General features: G+C 42.2%; 1 protein-coding gene across 8 annotated transcripts in view; it reads left to right on the top strand.

Moving 5' to 3' along the window:
- The window catches only part of Znf385d (zinc finger protein 385D), an 887297-nt gene that overhangs the window by 543868 nt on the left and 326163 nt on the right, over positions 1-17266 (top strand). The window contains exon 1 of one of the 8 annotated variants that reach the window (XM_057769822.1): positions 13125-13456. The exons of 4 other annotated variants lie outside the window; for them this stretch is intronic. In XM_057769822.1, coding sequence (XP_057625805.1) covers positions 13435-13456 — 22 coding nt within the window. In that variant the 5' untranslated portion in view covers positions 13125-13434. Of the gene's footprint in view, positions 1-13124; positions 13457-13561; positions 13680-13954; positions 14314-17266 lie in introns of those variants that run through there. 3 more of the 8 variants (XM_057769824.1, XM_057769823.1, XM_057769821.1) reach the window with 3 other exon arrangements.

Here is a 17266-nt window from a genome sequence, read left to right as displayed (position 1 = left end):
GAGTCCATTATTGATGATGTAGGAGAAGCCAGCGACCTCAAGCCAGATCTATGACTTTTGGCAATGAACACTTCCTAGTAAGGCGAATGGACTAAAGAGTAAACTTGTGTGACTCAATGAACAACATTAGAGTTTCTAAGACAAAGATTTTTTTTATTTTGTTTTGCTTTTGTTTCGGTTTTTGTTTTTGTTGTGTTGTTGTTTCGGTTTTGGAGTTTTCTTTTAAATTGGGTTTTGATTGTGGAAGGGCAGAGTACAGAAGCAAGGGCATTGGGGAGATAAGTGGGACTGGAAGGCATGATGTGAAATCTACAAAGAATCAATAAAAGTTAAAAAAAATGATGCTCTAGAAAAGAGAAAATTGTTGAATGATAACCTCTATAGAAGAGAACTCCTTATAGACCCATCAGCTTTGTGCCCTGCTTCTCGTCAGACAGAGCCTTCAGCCCAGGCATTCAAGAATACCTCATCACATTACCTGTTAAAGCATTCTCAAAAGAGGTGACGTTTCTTTAGGAATTACCCAGGATGTCCAAGAATTTCCAGGAAGTAATCATAAACTTCCCTTGCCTTTGGGAAATGAGTTCTGTTTATCTGAAGCTACGTTCTTGGGGGTTTAATTTACCCTAAAAGCATTTATTTTATATCAACTCAAATTTAGTATAAAAGTCTCCTATGAAGGTTATAATGCTATTTGAGTGTGTACTGGTTTCAGGTCTTTCAAAGGGAGATGAATAGGGCATTTGGGACACAAAGAATTAACCTGTGGCACAAGGCACTTCTGGATGTTTCAGTTTGCCCAATATGTCCCAGGTTAGTCCAACATGGCCAGGTCTTTCTGTTCCTGTGTAAATCACTGGACAATGTCTTTCACCGAGTGCCTTTACTAGGCATCCTACTTCTGCTTAGATCGTACATGTGTAGAGGGCTGGCTGCCAAGTTCTGTGTACAGCATTCCCAGAGACAGAACAGGTCTGCCATCCTAGGGAAAGCTGCATGATATAACAAGGGAGTTGTGAAAATGTTAGCATTGCAAACAGTGGCACATTTCAAAAAATCAATAAATAAAAAATAAAATAAAATACTAGAAGACAGGGAAAGAAATCGCTAATTATGACTTAGACAAAAGAGAAAAGTCTCACAGGAGAGGACTATGAATACACAACCCAAATATGAGTGATGTTTCTACAGGTAGAAACTACGTGGCAAAGGTCTCAAGGGCAGCAGACAAGCACACAGCCAGGCACTAAGGAACGGGGCTGGCAATGAGTAGCCAAAGTCTGGCAGTAAAAATAAAATTAAATAGTCGGGAAGAATGACTGCAAAGACAGAGTCTATTAGCAGGGGTGCATAGAACATGTGGGAGTCGGGAGGCATTTCAAACAGAACTTTAAACCCATATGGTGTCAAATTGAAATGTAAAATTTTTGTCATGTTAATGTGCAGTCTCACAGACTTTGAACTGAAATGTTAGGCCTGGCTTCAAGTAGGAGGGGCTTGAAACAAGCTAAAAAGTCCTTTGGACAAAATAGCTGTTTACTTGCATTTCTGATTGGTGTTGGTCATTGGCTAGGATCTGTTCTTCGTCCCACGCACTTCTTCATAGGTCTTCTTGAATGTCCTCACAGCGTGGCAGATGGCTTTTCTAAGACTGCTTGAACCTAGAGGCAGAAGAGGGCATTTTGCCTTTGGAGGCTTGTCGGTCAATCCATACTTTCCAGGTTGGTGTAAAAGTCAGTTCTATTCTGCAGCGGAATGGCAGTACAAGGAATTAAGTACAAGGAAATGGGAAGCAAATGTGACTATATGAGAAGCCAGCTTTCCCATAAAGAAAGGGGCCATATTACAGAACCTGTGTGTGTGTCCATCTGTCAAATAACCAGATAATCTTGAGTTTTAGTTCTTGATGATGACCTGATAATTGCAGATGAACTTCCTACAATCAATCTGCTAATATGTTTTATAAAATTGTTTAACTTTCTTTTTAGAATATTAAACTATGGTCAGCACCCTAAAAATGCAAATAACATAGATAAGTAAAAACTACACCTGAAAATGCACAATCCAAGCCAGTCATTTACAAATTAGGACTCCCTGAGAGCTGATTAGCACATCACTGGCTGCCTTCTTCTCTTGCTTACACTTGCCTGCCACTTAGTATGCTTCCCAGTGGTGACTAGTGACTTCAGTCAAAACTCATTAAGCAGAGCCCAGCCTGGCTATAGTCTGCCCTGTTATAGCCCAAAGCAGCTTCTTCATTAACCAATGGTAATAAAAACATATTCATAAGCATATAGTGGGGAATTTCACATCAAGTACTGTTCCTGGTGTCAAACCAAAGATCAGTATTTTAAAGAGAGTTTGAAATAGGAAGTTTGCTTTCAAGTACATAATCAGTATTTATCATTGAAAATAGTTAGAGTTACTTTATGTTTTCAGGAATTTTATCATCTTAAACATGATACACCTTCTTCAGAATAGCAATAATGGCATCTGTCTGAGTCTATCTACCACACTGGTGAACGTTTACCGAAAACACTTTCCCAAGAGGCTGTGGGTTGCCATTTCCAATTCGGGGACGACTTGTTGATCAGATCACTGTGAAACTAATGAAAAGCACCATGGAAGTGACAGCAAGATTAATTAAGTTCTTCTCATCATATTCGAGTGTGACTGTGCAGAGTCCCTTTGGGTACCACTGCTGTTAAATGGTGTTCATGGTGACAAATGTTGTAGGTTTCCTGAAGTGACACTTTTGAGCCAAGGGTAAAAATCACATCAGGTCATTGCATCTATGAAAGAATTATTCCTGTGTTTTAGCAAAGTCAAGATGAGATTGAAATATAATCAAGAGAGCGTCGAAACTGTGATGTGTTTCCATTTTCCAGTGTTTATTTATGTATTTTAGACATTTTGGCAAAGAGAACTAAATAAATTTCCACATAGTGTACTTAGCTGGAGGCTCAGAATTACACATACCTGGAAATACTTTCAATTACTTTGTGAATTCTTACAATATCAAGGTGCTCCGGGGTTTTGCCTCTACTTCCTCTGTGTTCTTATTATCTCATTATATATTTTAAAAAAGAATGATGTTTGTTAAGTCTCAAACATCAGACTTAAAAAGCTTTGCTCAATTCATCTTGAAAAATCCCTTTTCTCTCATTTTCAGGTCAAACTAAATTTAATACAACGTTGTTTATTTCTTCCATTTTATTTGAATGCACATTTGTTGGGGAGCTGGGAAAAGGGGTGATTCTCAAACAGTTGTCAAGAAGCTGTAAATGGATTTGATTTGGAGAAAAATTGGAAACCTGTGGGGTGTACAATATCATCCAATCTGCTCCACAAGATATATTTACTCATGGTATTGTTTCATCAGATGCCTGCAGAAGTATATTAGTACGCTTTTGTCCTGGTAAAGCATGAAATTCATTCATGTATTCATTCAGCAAACACTCTCTATATTACGTGTCAAATGAAACCCTTTCCATTTTATGTGCAAGGAGCAGAGACATCTATTACAGCGTCCACATCTTCTCATTCAAACTCATTTCTCTTGATGATCTTTTAAGGAACTCCACTTTAAAACTCAATGAGCCCTGCTCTCCTCCAGCCATTGTGTGTATCCTCATCTTTGCTGCACATCTTCTGTCAAAGTCTTCTGCTTCACAGCAATCTGTGTCAGGGCATGGCCCTCCCTCATCCCAGGGATTGTGCCTGACCTTTAACAACATCTTTTATTTACCGACTTATTACAGAGACACCCTAGGAGAATCCGTGCAGTGCTTTTGCCACCTTTGCTTCTGCTGCCATTTTGGATATGTGTTGCTTTCTCTAAGTAAGATACCAAGTGGTTTCAGAAGCAAAGAAGCCGGCTTTTGTAGCACAAACCTATAATGTGAGCTACCTATAAAAAAGAAGCAAGAAGGTTACAAGTTCAAGGCCAGCTATCCGGAGGGCCTGCATTCTATCCCCAGACACCGCGCGGTAGAGGGGGAGAACTGACTCGTTCTTGTTGTTCTTTGCGCTCCAACTGCACCATGGCAGATCTGTAAACACACATACACACACACACATACACGAACACTCAATACAGTTACTACAAAAATTTTTTAAAAAGGAAAAATAAACAAATAAAAAGTAGGAGAAGGACTAGGAGCCTTTAAGACATATGTTGTTCTAAGTTCAAGTCTTAGTACAAAACAATCAGAAGACAGGAAAAAACAGCAAAGAAGAGGCTTAGCATTCTACAGTTTACTAAATTGTTATGGTGGGACAGCTGGCATAGACATTTTGACAGTGGTGATGAGGTTTACCATAATTTGAATTGTTCTAAGTGACAGCTGCCTTCAGGCTGTCAACCACAAGGCACAGTGGCTATTATTTTGGGGGAACAGTGTAAATACAGATAAGAAGAGTGGCCAGAGTCCACATCAAGACTAGATACAGATAAACAGAATTTTGGGAAAGGGGGCTTTGGTGTATGAAAAAAAGAGTTATAAACAAGAGGTTGTATTGAGAACTGTCAGAAGGGGAATACCCTCCTTCGTGTAAGAGGATCAGAACAACCTATCAAGACAGATTCAGAAATAGGAAGTTCCCTGTGAAAGCGTCTCTGAGGTCTACAAACTTCCTCTCAGTCCTTCCCTTCTTTGCCTCTCTATTTTGGCCTCTGCAAATTTGGTTCCCAATTTGACTTCCTACCTAATCAACCCCCAATATCTCAAGTCTCTTTCTGAAGAGGTAGAAAGCTCTCGAAATCCTTGCTAGTTTTTCCTTGGGTCTGGGGCTTCTTTATCTATCATCCAATAGCAATAGCACTCGAAGGCTCTTCTTGCAGGCCAATGTCTCATTCCAAAGCAAGGGACACTGCTGCTTCCTAAATCAGAGATGGCTTCTGGTGTTACTGGCATGTTCAAATCACTAACTCATTATGCTATTGCCTGGGGACATATTTCTGTGATGCTCTTGGCAATGCTAAAACATTCTAAGAGCTCTGTATCTAATTTCCCCCACTCCAAAGGACTGTCATCCTACTGAGGAGTGCTGATAATTGGACTGGCTACTGAAATACAGTCTGTTGAATACTGAAATGGAGTTGCACAAAGAATATACACTGAAATTCTTCTTTTCTGTAAAGAGCTACATTTGGGAGACATCTTAGCAGACAGAATTTTTGAACATTCTAGGGTCACTGAACAAAAAAGTACCCAAACAGACAAACTAGAATAGGAGAAAGGGACATTGTGGGAAAAAAACGTACAATCATCTCACACTTGTTAGGATTTCATGATGAAATGTCACTCAAAAGTGTGTCCCCATCTAGGGCTGGCAGAAGTTGCTCACTGGGAGCTGGCCCTGCAGAGCACACCCTAAGCCCTGCTTCATGCCTCATTCTATGATTCCAGATTGTATTAGTTGCTTTTCTATTAGCATGACTGAACACCATGACCAAGGCACCTTATAACAGAAATCATTTAATTTCAGGCTCATGGTTCCAGTGGATAGTAAAGTCCATGATCATCATGGCAAGAAACATGGCAGCAGGCAGACAGACGTGTCACTGAGGCAGTAGGTGTGACCTTACAATCCTAGGCACAACCATGATCTGGAGAGAAATAACTAACAGAACCCGGCATCAGCTTTTGAACCTTAAAAATCCCCCACCGGTGATACACATCCTCCAGAAAAGCCACACCTCCTAATTCTTCACAGATAGTTCCATCAACTGGGGACCAAGCGTTCAAATATATAAACCCATGGGAATCATTCTGATTCAAGCCACCACACTGGTCCTCTAAAATGTTAACAGATATTCTGCCTCATGCCACTGCCACCCTAAACTGATCTCCTCCTGTCAACTGTGGAAGGAAGTATTGAGGTCTCCTGTGCTCAAACTACATTCAGTGTGGCACACAGACCCCTTCTGCTGCCTGTGGATCCAGATGTAGGATTCTCAGCTCTTTCTCCAGCACCATGTCTGCCTGAAGACTGCCATGTCATGACATGATGACACCACATCTGTGAAACTCTGAAATGTAAGACACCCACAATTAAATGTTGGCCTTTTTAAGTGTTACTATGGTCATGGTACCTCTTCATAAGACTAGAAGCCTTAACTAAGATATGTGCACAGGAGTGCATGCATTTGTGCACACACATACACATGCATACACACATATACACAAACACACAGGCATGCACATGTTCATGCACACTGTCTAATGCTATGTGATACTTTCTGTCCACTGATAGACCATCACCATGTGAAACACCTTAACCTAGAGCCTCCAGCTTCACCAGCCAAATAGACCCATTTCCTTCTTTCCCTCCCTCTCTTCTACCCTCATCCTTCCCTTCCTCCTTCCTTCCTCACCATCTTTATTCCTTCATCCCTTCCCCACCTCTCTCCTTTCTTTTCCCTAGTCTTGAACCCAGGACTTTGTTCATTCAAAACTAACCTGACACTGAACTACAACCCTAGACCTTTGTCTTAAATCATCCAACCTGTGGTATTACATGGTTGGCAGCAGAAAACAGAATAACACAAGCATATTATTACATACATTCTATTAATAATTAACTACCTTTGACTAATTCTAGAAGTTTAATCACAGGTACATATCTATATGTAGGTATCATCTTTAAAATGTGCCAACACCTGTTGGTACAGGCTTCCACATACCAGAGAGGTCTTCCCTAACTTTACATCTCCAATAGGGTCAGGAGGAATCATAATCTATATGTAAAAGGCTCCCTCAATGAACATACCTACAGCATTGTTTCCATGTATTTGATTCATAGCATGAATGTGATATACATGTCTCTGCCCTATGTCTATGGTATTGGGAAAGAAGTAACAACTTGTGATTGATAAATGAAAGAGCTAAAGAAGGCTTTTGGTTCTGCCCTGTGTAACAGATGGAGATATATCCAAGTCCCACTTGACGCACTGAAATGTGGGGACTCCTGAACACAGAGATTCTATGAGTACATTCATGAACCTTAGAAATCTAGGATAGCCTTTAGCACATGGAACCTTGGTAATAATTCCTGAATAAATGAAACATTCCTATATTACAACAAAGTGGTAATTATAGGAAAATCTCAATGTTAATAATGAGAAATAAATAATAGTCCCTATTAATTGGCTATCAAGAGAGACAGGTGCACATATAAAAGGGAAATACAATGAGGTATAATTGGGAAACATGTTATTTATAGGATTTTTATTCTTATCACAATGCTAGCATATCCTTTTTATACATGATTAATTTTTTAGATTAAAGTCCCCAGGCATTTAATTTCCATAAGAGCGTCAAGAGAGGATTTGAGAATAAAAATGATTTATGATTTTGTAACACTGTCAACACAATCTAAACAGTTCTGATTAAAATACTACATAGATTAATGGAATTCAGCCATTGTTCTCATATGGACAAATTATTTCCACACTTTTCAAGCTGTTTTGACATTGGATGATGGACTATTAGAGGTACATTCAGGCTTAAAATAAATAGCCTCCCATCACATGCCTACATATCAGCAAATATTCATCCAACATGTTGTTATGCTTATAACAAATACTCTGTCACAAATACCCACAGCCAAGTTCTCATGTCCTTAAAATGTCCTGGTATCCATCCCTGCCCTCCTTCTTTTTCTCCATCTTCCTTTGAAGATTCAGTCTCCTGAATTTCATAGCCATCTGCAAAGTGATGACTTACAAATATAAATGAAAATTGAACATCTCAGGACCCATACAGTCAAACCGCTCTGGACTATGATCTCTTACTTGCAATGTAAGAATCTCAGACACAGTACCACCCTCGCGGACGACCTCTAGTCTTGAGTCTCGTTTGTATGTTTATTGTCATCTTTTTGACTGCTCTTCCTTCTCCATTTTGCTATTGTGTCACTTCTGTTTTTCTCTTTCCTCAGTTGCCCTACAAGCCACTGGGAAATCCTTCTCAAATCCTTCTAAGCCAGTTTGATGGCTGCATAGAATAGGGCCACATTCTACCATTTTACCCCTCTTACCCTAGGCCAGACCACAAGCCCTTTCTCCCTAACTGCTCATCTTCTACCTGCTCTAAACCCGTTTGTCCTCCACAAATATCAGCCACAGCGAAACCAAGAGTGTGCCACATGATTCCTTCACATTCATTTAATCTGTTTGAGTTTGCTTTCTGTTGCTATGGTAAACACAAACCAGCGGTAATTTAGGGAGAAAAGGGATTATTTCCTCGTCCAGGTCCCAACAGAGCTGTCATCATCAATTAAAACCAAGGTAGGAACTGAAGGCAGGAGCTAGAAGCAGAACCAGTGCTTCTGGGCTTCATTTGCATTTTCATGCCGCCCAGGCGCACCTGCCTAGGGCTGGTGCTTCCTACCCTTTACCCATGTGACCTATTTGACTCTAACCTTTGCCCATGTGAACTATCTGACTCCATTATATCGGCCTTGTTGTTTCTCCACGTTCCCATGAGACATGACTTTTTTATCTTTGTACTTTCTGCAGAGTTCTTTATGTACTCCATCGAACAAAGTCTGGAATGTACTAGGCGATGAGAAGACATTCAGTGTACTAAAAATATTGAATTAATAGATAATTCATTCATTAGATGACTAATCTGCTAGATCGTGGTGATCACGAAAAGCCTCCCCTTCCATTTGCTTGACTGACAAGGTTAATTCCTAATAAATGTTCAAGCATTGGAGCAGGGATGAAGGTGGGATGCACGCTGGAGTGAGGGACGTGAAGTGGAACACACTTAGAAATGGAGACTTAAATAAGGCCTTGGTCAGGAAAGACCTAATCTACCCTAAAAGATGAAATAGACAAAGGAGGCAGACATAGCAATGGAGAACCAAGATCATATCAGTTTTAAGCAGATAATAATGTACCTCCTGTCCGAAACTGCTCATTGGCAACCCTGGAGTCAGCAACATTGGATGTGATTTTATTTCTTCAGTGAGGACAAGAGATATGAGTAAGTCAAAGTGAAGGTCAGGGAAAGGTAACAGGAGGCTTAACCGGGCTAAGCTAACCCATTGCTGAATTATGGAGGCATACAGCTGGAGGAATTTGAAAGGACAAACAAGCTTCTAAACTGTGGTCCACGGTACCACCTGGCATCTGTATTGCGTGGAATTTAAGAACAGCTGCTGCTGAGCATGGGCAGATCCAATTTGTGTAAACGCGCTGCATAAAACCCCACCAGTCCCAAAGAACTAACTGCAGGCGAATAGAAAAGCCTGATGTTTTACACACAGTCCAGCTGGACTGAGTGTGTTTCTTCATTCGTTTTTCACGAGTGTTTATTGAATAATAAGTGATAGGTACTCTAAAGGATGTGGAGGTACCATTGAACTGACGGAAATCACTGGCCTAAGGGAGATTATATTACAGTGATGAGAAGTCGGATTAAACAAATGTGGGCCTTGGTATCTCAAATGGAAATTCCTGTGAGAAACAGAAGAGAGAGGTGTTAGGAAAAGCCAAAAGAGGAAAGGAGTCTGTGAGCCTGTCAAGTGGGGAGTGGACGCCAGGTGAAAGTGTGAGGCAGACTTGCAGGAGGTGAGGAACTGAGGCTGGCAGTCCTCTGCATCTGGGAGCGAAGAGAAGATTCTCACCGATTTACGGTGCTTTAATCTAAAGCATGGTGCTGTTTTGGGGTCATTCTTTGTTTTAATAGGAAAAGATGTGTTACTGTTTGGTTAGTCTCAGAGGACCTGACCTGATTCCCTGCAGACAGACCCATGATCTGAGAGCTTCTCATAGTTAGTGTCTAGCAAACCTCAGAGACTTAAATCAGGTCCTTCCTTCCTTGGAAGCAACTGGACCCTCTAGAGGTGACACCAGGAAGTATCTCAGGCACAGATGACATATTTGCAACCCAAGAGGAGAGTAAAGATTCATTTGAATGTTATCACTTTAAAATTAAAAAAATAGTATATTGGGCTGAAAGATTGCTCGGTGGCTAATAGCATTATTACTCTTTCAGAGGATTTGAGTTCAATTCACAGCATCCACGTAAGAGTGCATAGAACCTTCTATAATTCCAGCTCCAGGAGATCTAAGCCATCCACATACACTAGGCATCCACTCACACAAGCAAACACTTACATTTATGATTAAAATGAAAATTAAATTTTTAAAAATACTTAGTTGAATTTGGCTGGAGTCAGCAGTTCAGATCATTTGCGGTTCTTGCACAGGACCTGGGTTTATTTCCAGCACCACAGTCAGGAAACTCTTGTTCCAAGGAGACCTAGTGCCCTCTATTTGCCTGCTCTGGATAGTGAAGGCATGCATAGTACACAGACGCACATGCAAGTAAAACACATGTACATAAAATATTAATAAATTAATATCTTAAAATAGTATGTTGAGGAGATAGCTGTGCTGACTGCTGGTTACATCATTAATTACGATAGCTATGGCAATCTGGGTCCACAAAAAAAATCAGGAAAAAAATACAAATGGATGTATTAGTCCGCCTTTAAAAATGGAAATACGTCATACAAAACAATATGAGTAAACTGGAAGATTATGTTACATGAACTAAGCCAGGCACAGCAGGAAGACACCACGATCCCATGAGGCCGTGCAACCTGCATGAAAGTTATGCTCATAGCAATGGAAAGGGAAATGAAAAGATAGAGAAGATATTAGTAAAAGAAAAGGAGGTAGCATTTTTCTTGGGTAAATACAGTATGCATAAATAATGTCATTGTTTAAGCAGAACGGAAAAATTGAATGCTAACACTTAATTTTTTTTTCATACAGTTATGAGCAAGGTTATGTCACAGACCTTGATATTGCAGACAACCCTGACAGAAGGAGAAGGAGCAGACACTTGTAAATTAGGAAAGCATCCTCTTGACTTGCTTGGCCAGGGATGTACTGCACACATAGGCAGGCACTAATATGCTCTTGGGACACTGTAACATTTTAGGGGCTACTTCTGCTTTTGGCATATAATTCTTTATAAAACAGACAGATGTTGGCATATTCTGTCCACCTGAACCACTCCAAGTCTGTAAATTCATGATCATGTGGTTATATTTGTTTTTGTAACAGCCAGTGGCGTACTCATTGGGAAGATGATACTAGACCCAGTACAAATAGCAGTTGTGTTTGTATATAGAAACCTGTTGATGGATGCTACACATATTCCACATTACAGATAGGAAAGCAGTAACTCTTTAATTGGAAAAGGTGCTTTATTTGTGACAAAGGTAACATCTATTTTCCCTATTTAAACTTTATATGCAACCAATAAAAAAGGTTGTGTGTGCAAGTAACTGTAAAATGCCAGACAAATTCAACTGATTCATTAATGATGGAAGCCAGTTCTTTGGCATTATCAGTCTTTCTTAACCTCTACTCTTGATGTTTGCATCTTCCAACTACAAGAGCTCAAGCGGACCAAAACCTGTAACGTTAAACTACAGCGCCCTCTAGCCTGAGAAGGCGGTGAAGCAGCTGATGAAGTTCTGCCGCCAAGGTTCTCTTGCCTCTGGAAGGGGTGGCCATTCACACAGCACTTTGGATGTTTTCCATCTGTCCTCTGGGTTGGCCTGTGAGGATGCCTTTACTTTTAATCTCAAAAGGTTGTAAAATCGTAAATTTGATACTTACACTTTCCTCCTCCAATGTGTTTAAATGAGTGAAGATATTTCTCCAGAAACAGAACTTAGCTGGACAGTGTGCTGTTCACCTGTGTGTGACCCCAGAACTGAAAGCTAAATGAGACAGCACAAGTTTAAGGACAACCCAGGCTACACAGAAGAACCCTGTCTCAAACAACAAATGACATGAAGAGAAGGGTGGGGGGCGGGGAGGGGGGAAGAGGAGGACTAGACTTAAAAATCACTGTGGTTCCAATTATTATCAATTATTTGTTTACCCAGTTCCTTACATTCCAATATGAAAGCACTCTGCTCAGGGAGGGGAAACAAGGGTTAAGTTTGTACAAGACAGCACAGAAAGATGTCGCTATGGGGTCCTCTGCCCCCTAGGTTCAACGTGCAGAATACTTACCAGATGCAGAATTATCAAAGGAAGCATCGCTGAATATTTTAATATTAGACTGTGGAGCTATTTGCTAACATGGTTTTGAAATGCTCAGATTTCACACACACACACACACACACACACACGCTTCCTCCAGAGACTGCATTTTTTTTTCCATCTCCACTGCTTCTGCTCCATAGCTTTTACAGAAATTTTCAAGTTCAAAGACTCCAGTGGGTAAACGGGGTCCCACAGTGGGGAAAGAGAGCTTGCTGGTGGTTGTATTTTTCACCGCGAGCATTTGCGCCTTAATCACCCAGCTTTGAAGGATTTCTTTCTAACATTCTTTTCTGTGTACGATAAGCACTGCAATTCATAACACCGTTGCAGGAGAAAGATTCTGCCAGCCTGTGCCTTTCTTGACTGTTCGTCTCAAATTTAATGTGTGTGTACTCAATATTGGCGACGAGGCTCCAATTATGACCGAATCTTGGTGGAGTTTCCATCATAATATGACCCCCTTTAGAGGGTCAAAGATCATTTCCACCCCAATGCACCTTCCAGCATCTGCTCAGGGAGGGGGTGCAATTTTGGTGTGCCACAGTGGGAGGTGACTTTTTATCACATTTTTCTATCTATCAACCTAAAGCAGGAAATACAGAAATCACCCCTCTCCAGATTTTCCGTGACAGGATCACACTACCCTAGTAAGCGGACTTACAGCCCTAAAGCTCAGAGCCCAAGGCATGCCTTCTCAGCATCCACTCAGGCTTAATTTTGATGAGAGTGGCAGCCCTCTCCGGAGGGGCGAGATAAAAGTGTGTCTAATTACACGAGCATGGCAGAACTCGCCTGAGCCAGTTTCCCACCCCGCATCTGGGGAGAATTTCCCCTGCGTGACTCCCGGTGCACGCCAGACCCTTCTCTTTAAACCAGCTTCCGTGCCCCTCACTCCGCCCACGCCCAGGTCTCTGGGCTGGTTCAAGCTTCCCAGAGCCTTGGTTGGTCCTGGCAGGCCATTAACACATCACCTCCTGGGGGAGTGCAAGCGGGGCTGGGATGCTGTGGGGTGGCGGTGGGGGTTGTGTTTGTAGTACTCCCGGGAAGTCCTGATGTCACGGGAGCGGCAAGGACATCGCAAGGAGGAGTCGTGTTACAGTAAGGATGGGCAGTGGTGCGCACGGCCGGAGCGCACGCTCCAGCCGCGAGGGATCGTAGCCTCGGGAAGGCAGGAGCCTGCCCCGCGCCGCTTGCCCAGCCTGCCGGGGAGGAGGGACGCTCCGCGCTGCTGCTCGCCACGCTGGAAACGTCTACACTGACCGTAGCATGCCACGGCTCTGCTTGGCGTCCCAGCCCTGGGTGCGAGCGGAGGCTGAAGACGCCACGGTGGGCTTCCAGCTGGTTGATTAATGAGAAAAATAATGTATTTTGGTGAGTGTTCTCTCTGATGATGCAATTCGGTGGGGTGTCTGGCGGCTCTCCATCATGCAAGCAAACGCTGTTTTAAAAATCTTTAAGCTGCGAGAATGTGTTATACGAAACCTACCTCCGGTGGGCAACTGGCGAACCCGCTAGAATGGTATTAAGAGCTTCTTTTGTGCCACCTTTGGAGCTGGTTATCAACTGTGCACGGATGTAAGCTGGAAAAGAAGAGGTGAGGGTGGGGTGGATAAACTTTGCTTTGACTTGTGGCCACGAAGTTGGCTTATTTAGCTGGGTGTATGAGACGTGGTGCAGCGTGGGAAGTCGTGGGCTAACTTAATGGAATGCAAGACAAAGTTCCCACACGACTGATGGCCTGCGAGCTTAGACAACATGAATGTACATCTCAGGCATTGGGATTGTCCGTAGTTCAGAGGCAGGAAAGGAAAACATTGTCGAGTGAGCAGTCCTGCCCAGCCTGGCGCTCCTTCAGGTTACAAGAGGCTCGCACCAAATGCTTATTACTTTAAACCTTTCGAGGTCACGGGGGCTGTTAAATATGTGTGCGGTTTAGTCTGGGGCTGCGGCAGAACGCTCCCCAAGGTTTTCAGCTGAGCTGCTTGCATTTGCAGAAAACATGTGGAGGCTTAGATGTGGGCTCTGGGCTGAGCAGGCTGGGAGCTGAGTTGTACCTTTGCTCTGCAACGCTGCAGCTTACATCTGAGAAAGGAGGCAGAGTCCTTCACTTCTGGGGAAGAAACCGAAGAGTAAGACTGAGGAGGCTTTCCTCCTCCCTGGCGTTATGCTTTCGTTCTGTAAGTCCCAGCCGGTGTCATCATATAACAGCATCTATCTGATATTAAAAGGTTGGTGGGAGCGACTGGAGAGGGACTGGGGGTACTTTTGTATGCTGCAGACTCAATGGGTAATGGGGGGGGGTTGCTTTAAGTATGAAATAAGCTTTCTTCCTTGAAGTTATATTCAGATATGTGTGGATGGGGAGCTATTAGTTTGGTGGGCATGTATTTCCCTGTATCTTATTTGCCTTGTCTTTTGTTTTTATTTGAGCCTTTTGAAACATTTGAGAAAGTGTGGAAGAATCCCAAGATACGAAAGCTTAATGCCTTTAGCTGTCTTGACAGAAGCTTTGATCTCCCTATAATTAGTGTCATATTAGAAAAGAAATCTTAAAATAATCAGAATTTATTTGAGAAAAAGGATCCTCATTCCATAGCCCAATTTAAGCAGAATCCAGACTTAAGTAGCACTTTCCCCGTGGATAGCTATAAGGGAACATGTTTGTTTATTAGTAACGAACGGAACAAGATTCTTCATATGTGTGATTTCTGACAAATGGAAAAACTTGTAAAGATAATGCATCTTCTGAACATAATTAAATTTAAGCTTCTGTAATGAGAATCAGGAATAGAAGAAAATATTATAGTTTTAGTTTGGGGGTATTATAAAATGCCTAATAAGATTTTGAAGTAGGACTAACTAGAGAAATAGGAAATGTCTCAAAGTCGGGGTTAGAGTCTGTGGGCACTGCGATGATCTGTGGTGTCGCGGACTGAAGAAATGCTCACAGAGCTGGCTCCGGTTGTTAACTGTGTGTTAACCCCAGTGTTTTGGAAAGTGGGCAGATCTACAGGCAATTAGTTTCACTGTGTCATGTAAGCTTTTAATACTATGAATTGAAGTGTGCTGTTCTAGATACTCCAGCTGGAAATACACTTTTGCTAAGGCCAGGCTAAAGTTGTCCTCAGGGTTGTGAACATGGTTCTGCCTCTCCATCATCCCCACCATCGGTCCAGCGTGTGAAATGTTTTCCATTCTTGTAGAAAGTGATGTGTATATTAAGAGGTTGGGCTTTGGCAGCCCCTCACTGAAGCTGCTAGACATTTAGAACCCTTGGAGCCAAACCGCCTCTAAGAAAGTCATCTGTCACTAGAGCCAGGGCAAATAAGTAAATAAACAAACAAACCGAGAATAGCCTGGGTGTCTTCTGATCCTATAGTAGGCTAATGTGTGTGTGTGTGTGTGTGTGTGTATCTGCACACATGTGCATGTTTATGTGCGTATAGAGCTAAAATATTTCTATTTTAGGTAGTTTAAGGAAACAGTGCTTTCATTTGCAAATTTATTGATGCTTCATTATTTCCTTCATTTCTGAACTGATGATGATTTACCAAGCCAAGACCAATAGGGGCACAGGGAAAGCTTCATTCTTGGGCGTTTCTGGTGACTGGTGATAGTGGGAGAGCCATGGCAAGTCTTTTATTTGCATCCCCGGTAGAAATGATGATGAGCATGTGGTACTATGTGAGGAGGTGAATTGCAAGGCAAGTGAGTTATTCCCTTCTCGCATCCACAGCCTGTTTTGCAAGGTGTTGTCCCACTTCAGATGCAGCTGAAGACTCCTTTCTTGATGAGGGTGGCTGGGTTGATGCGATTTAAGCTTCTTCCCCTTGGGACACTAAGTAGCTGGACCTGTGCAAAGTCAGCTGGAGTGAATTGTATGTGTATACAAGTGGGTGAGCTGTGTATGATTTCCAATTCTTTTCTTCAACCTTTGGTTTTTCTAGACATAGTTTCTCTCTTCTGGAACTCACTCTGTAGACCAGGCTGGACTTGAACACAGAGATCTGCCTACCTCTGCCTCCCATACTGCTGGCATTAAAGGCTTGGGCTACCATGCCAGGCTTGATTTCCAGTTCTAACCATCAGATCCTATCTGAATGTGTTCTCTTGTATCTATGGGGCTGCTGGTCCCTTTTAATTACGTAAGCCCACTTTCTTGTCCTCTTGTCCTATTAAGATTCTGCTGCGGGGCTTTCAGTAATTGTCTGCACTTGTTATTTAGTGACTTCAGTTTGCTGGTCAGTTCCTGTGGGTGCTCCTGTCACTCTTCCAGTTCTACATGCATCACATGTAGTTAAATGTGACCCTCACAAAGGAGAAGAGGGGAAATCTCAGTCAGCCACCCCGTCAGTGGGATGTACTCTTAAAAGCAAAAGGAAAAGAGCAAAGACGATGAAATTAACCTCCCTGCCCCATATAGATTTTTCAAAGTTAAAAATTACATGTGCCATGGATTAATAGCCATTAATAATTTATTCAGTAGCGAAAGTCAGGCACCTAGGAGACTTCTCCCCAGACTCAGGAAGAGAGGCTGCAGGTGGTTGTCAGTACAGCAGGCAAGGCTGCCAGGTCACAGTGGGGCTGAGGACTGTGCTGGTATGAAGGACAGGTTGTTTGCCTGAACATTTTACCGTAGTCTCCCAGTGCCCAGCAGAAGCTTGTAGTAAGTCACTGCCTCCAGCTCTGGCCATCGTATGTCTGAATCATCTCTCTCCCCCATCCCATGCCTTTTTTTCCTTTCTGGAGGGTCAGTTGTCATTGACAGTGGGCATGCTACCCACACAAACTGCCCTCAGTTGGCCACAAAGATGCCACGTTTTGTCCTTAGATGTCAGGAGAGAAGCAGGAGAGTGACTGTACTCAAGAATTTCTGTATGGTCCTATATCAGGGCTTCCCAAAGAGAGTCACCCAAATGGAACCTATGGCAATCGGACCATCGAAAAGTGGATGGGGCTCACTCCTTGATAATACTCCTAAAAAAGAAAATGATCCACTTGAAACAAATAGACAGAACTGAGAGACAAATGCTAGCACTCATTGCAAATGTTACTATTAATAGTATAATAATTAAACCCAGAGAAAAGGGCAAGCAAATTTTAGAAAGTGTGACTGAGCTGTTCAAGTTCAGCTTGATGTTAATTGTGGTTCGGCTGTGTCCTTTGAAATGACTAAGGAAT

Source organism: Chionomys nivalis, chromosome 5 (assembly GCF_950005125.1).
Source record: "Chionomys nivalis chromosome 5, mChiNiv1.1, whole genome shotgun sequence".
NCBI lineage: Eukaryota > Metazoa > Chordata > Mammalia > Rodentia > Cricetidae > Chionomys > Chionomys nivalis.
The sequence above is the reverse complement of the archived record's forward strand: the minus strand, read 5'-3'. Positions and strand labels throughout refer to the sequence as shown.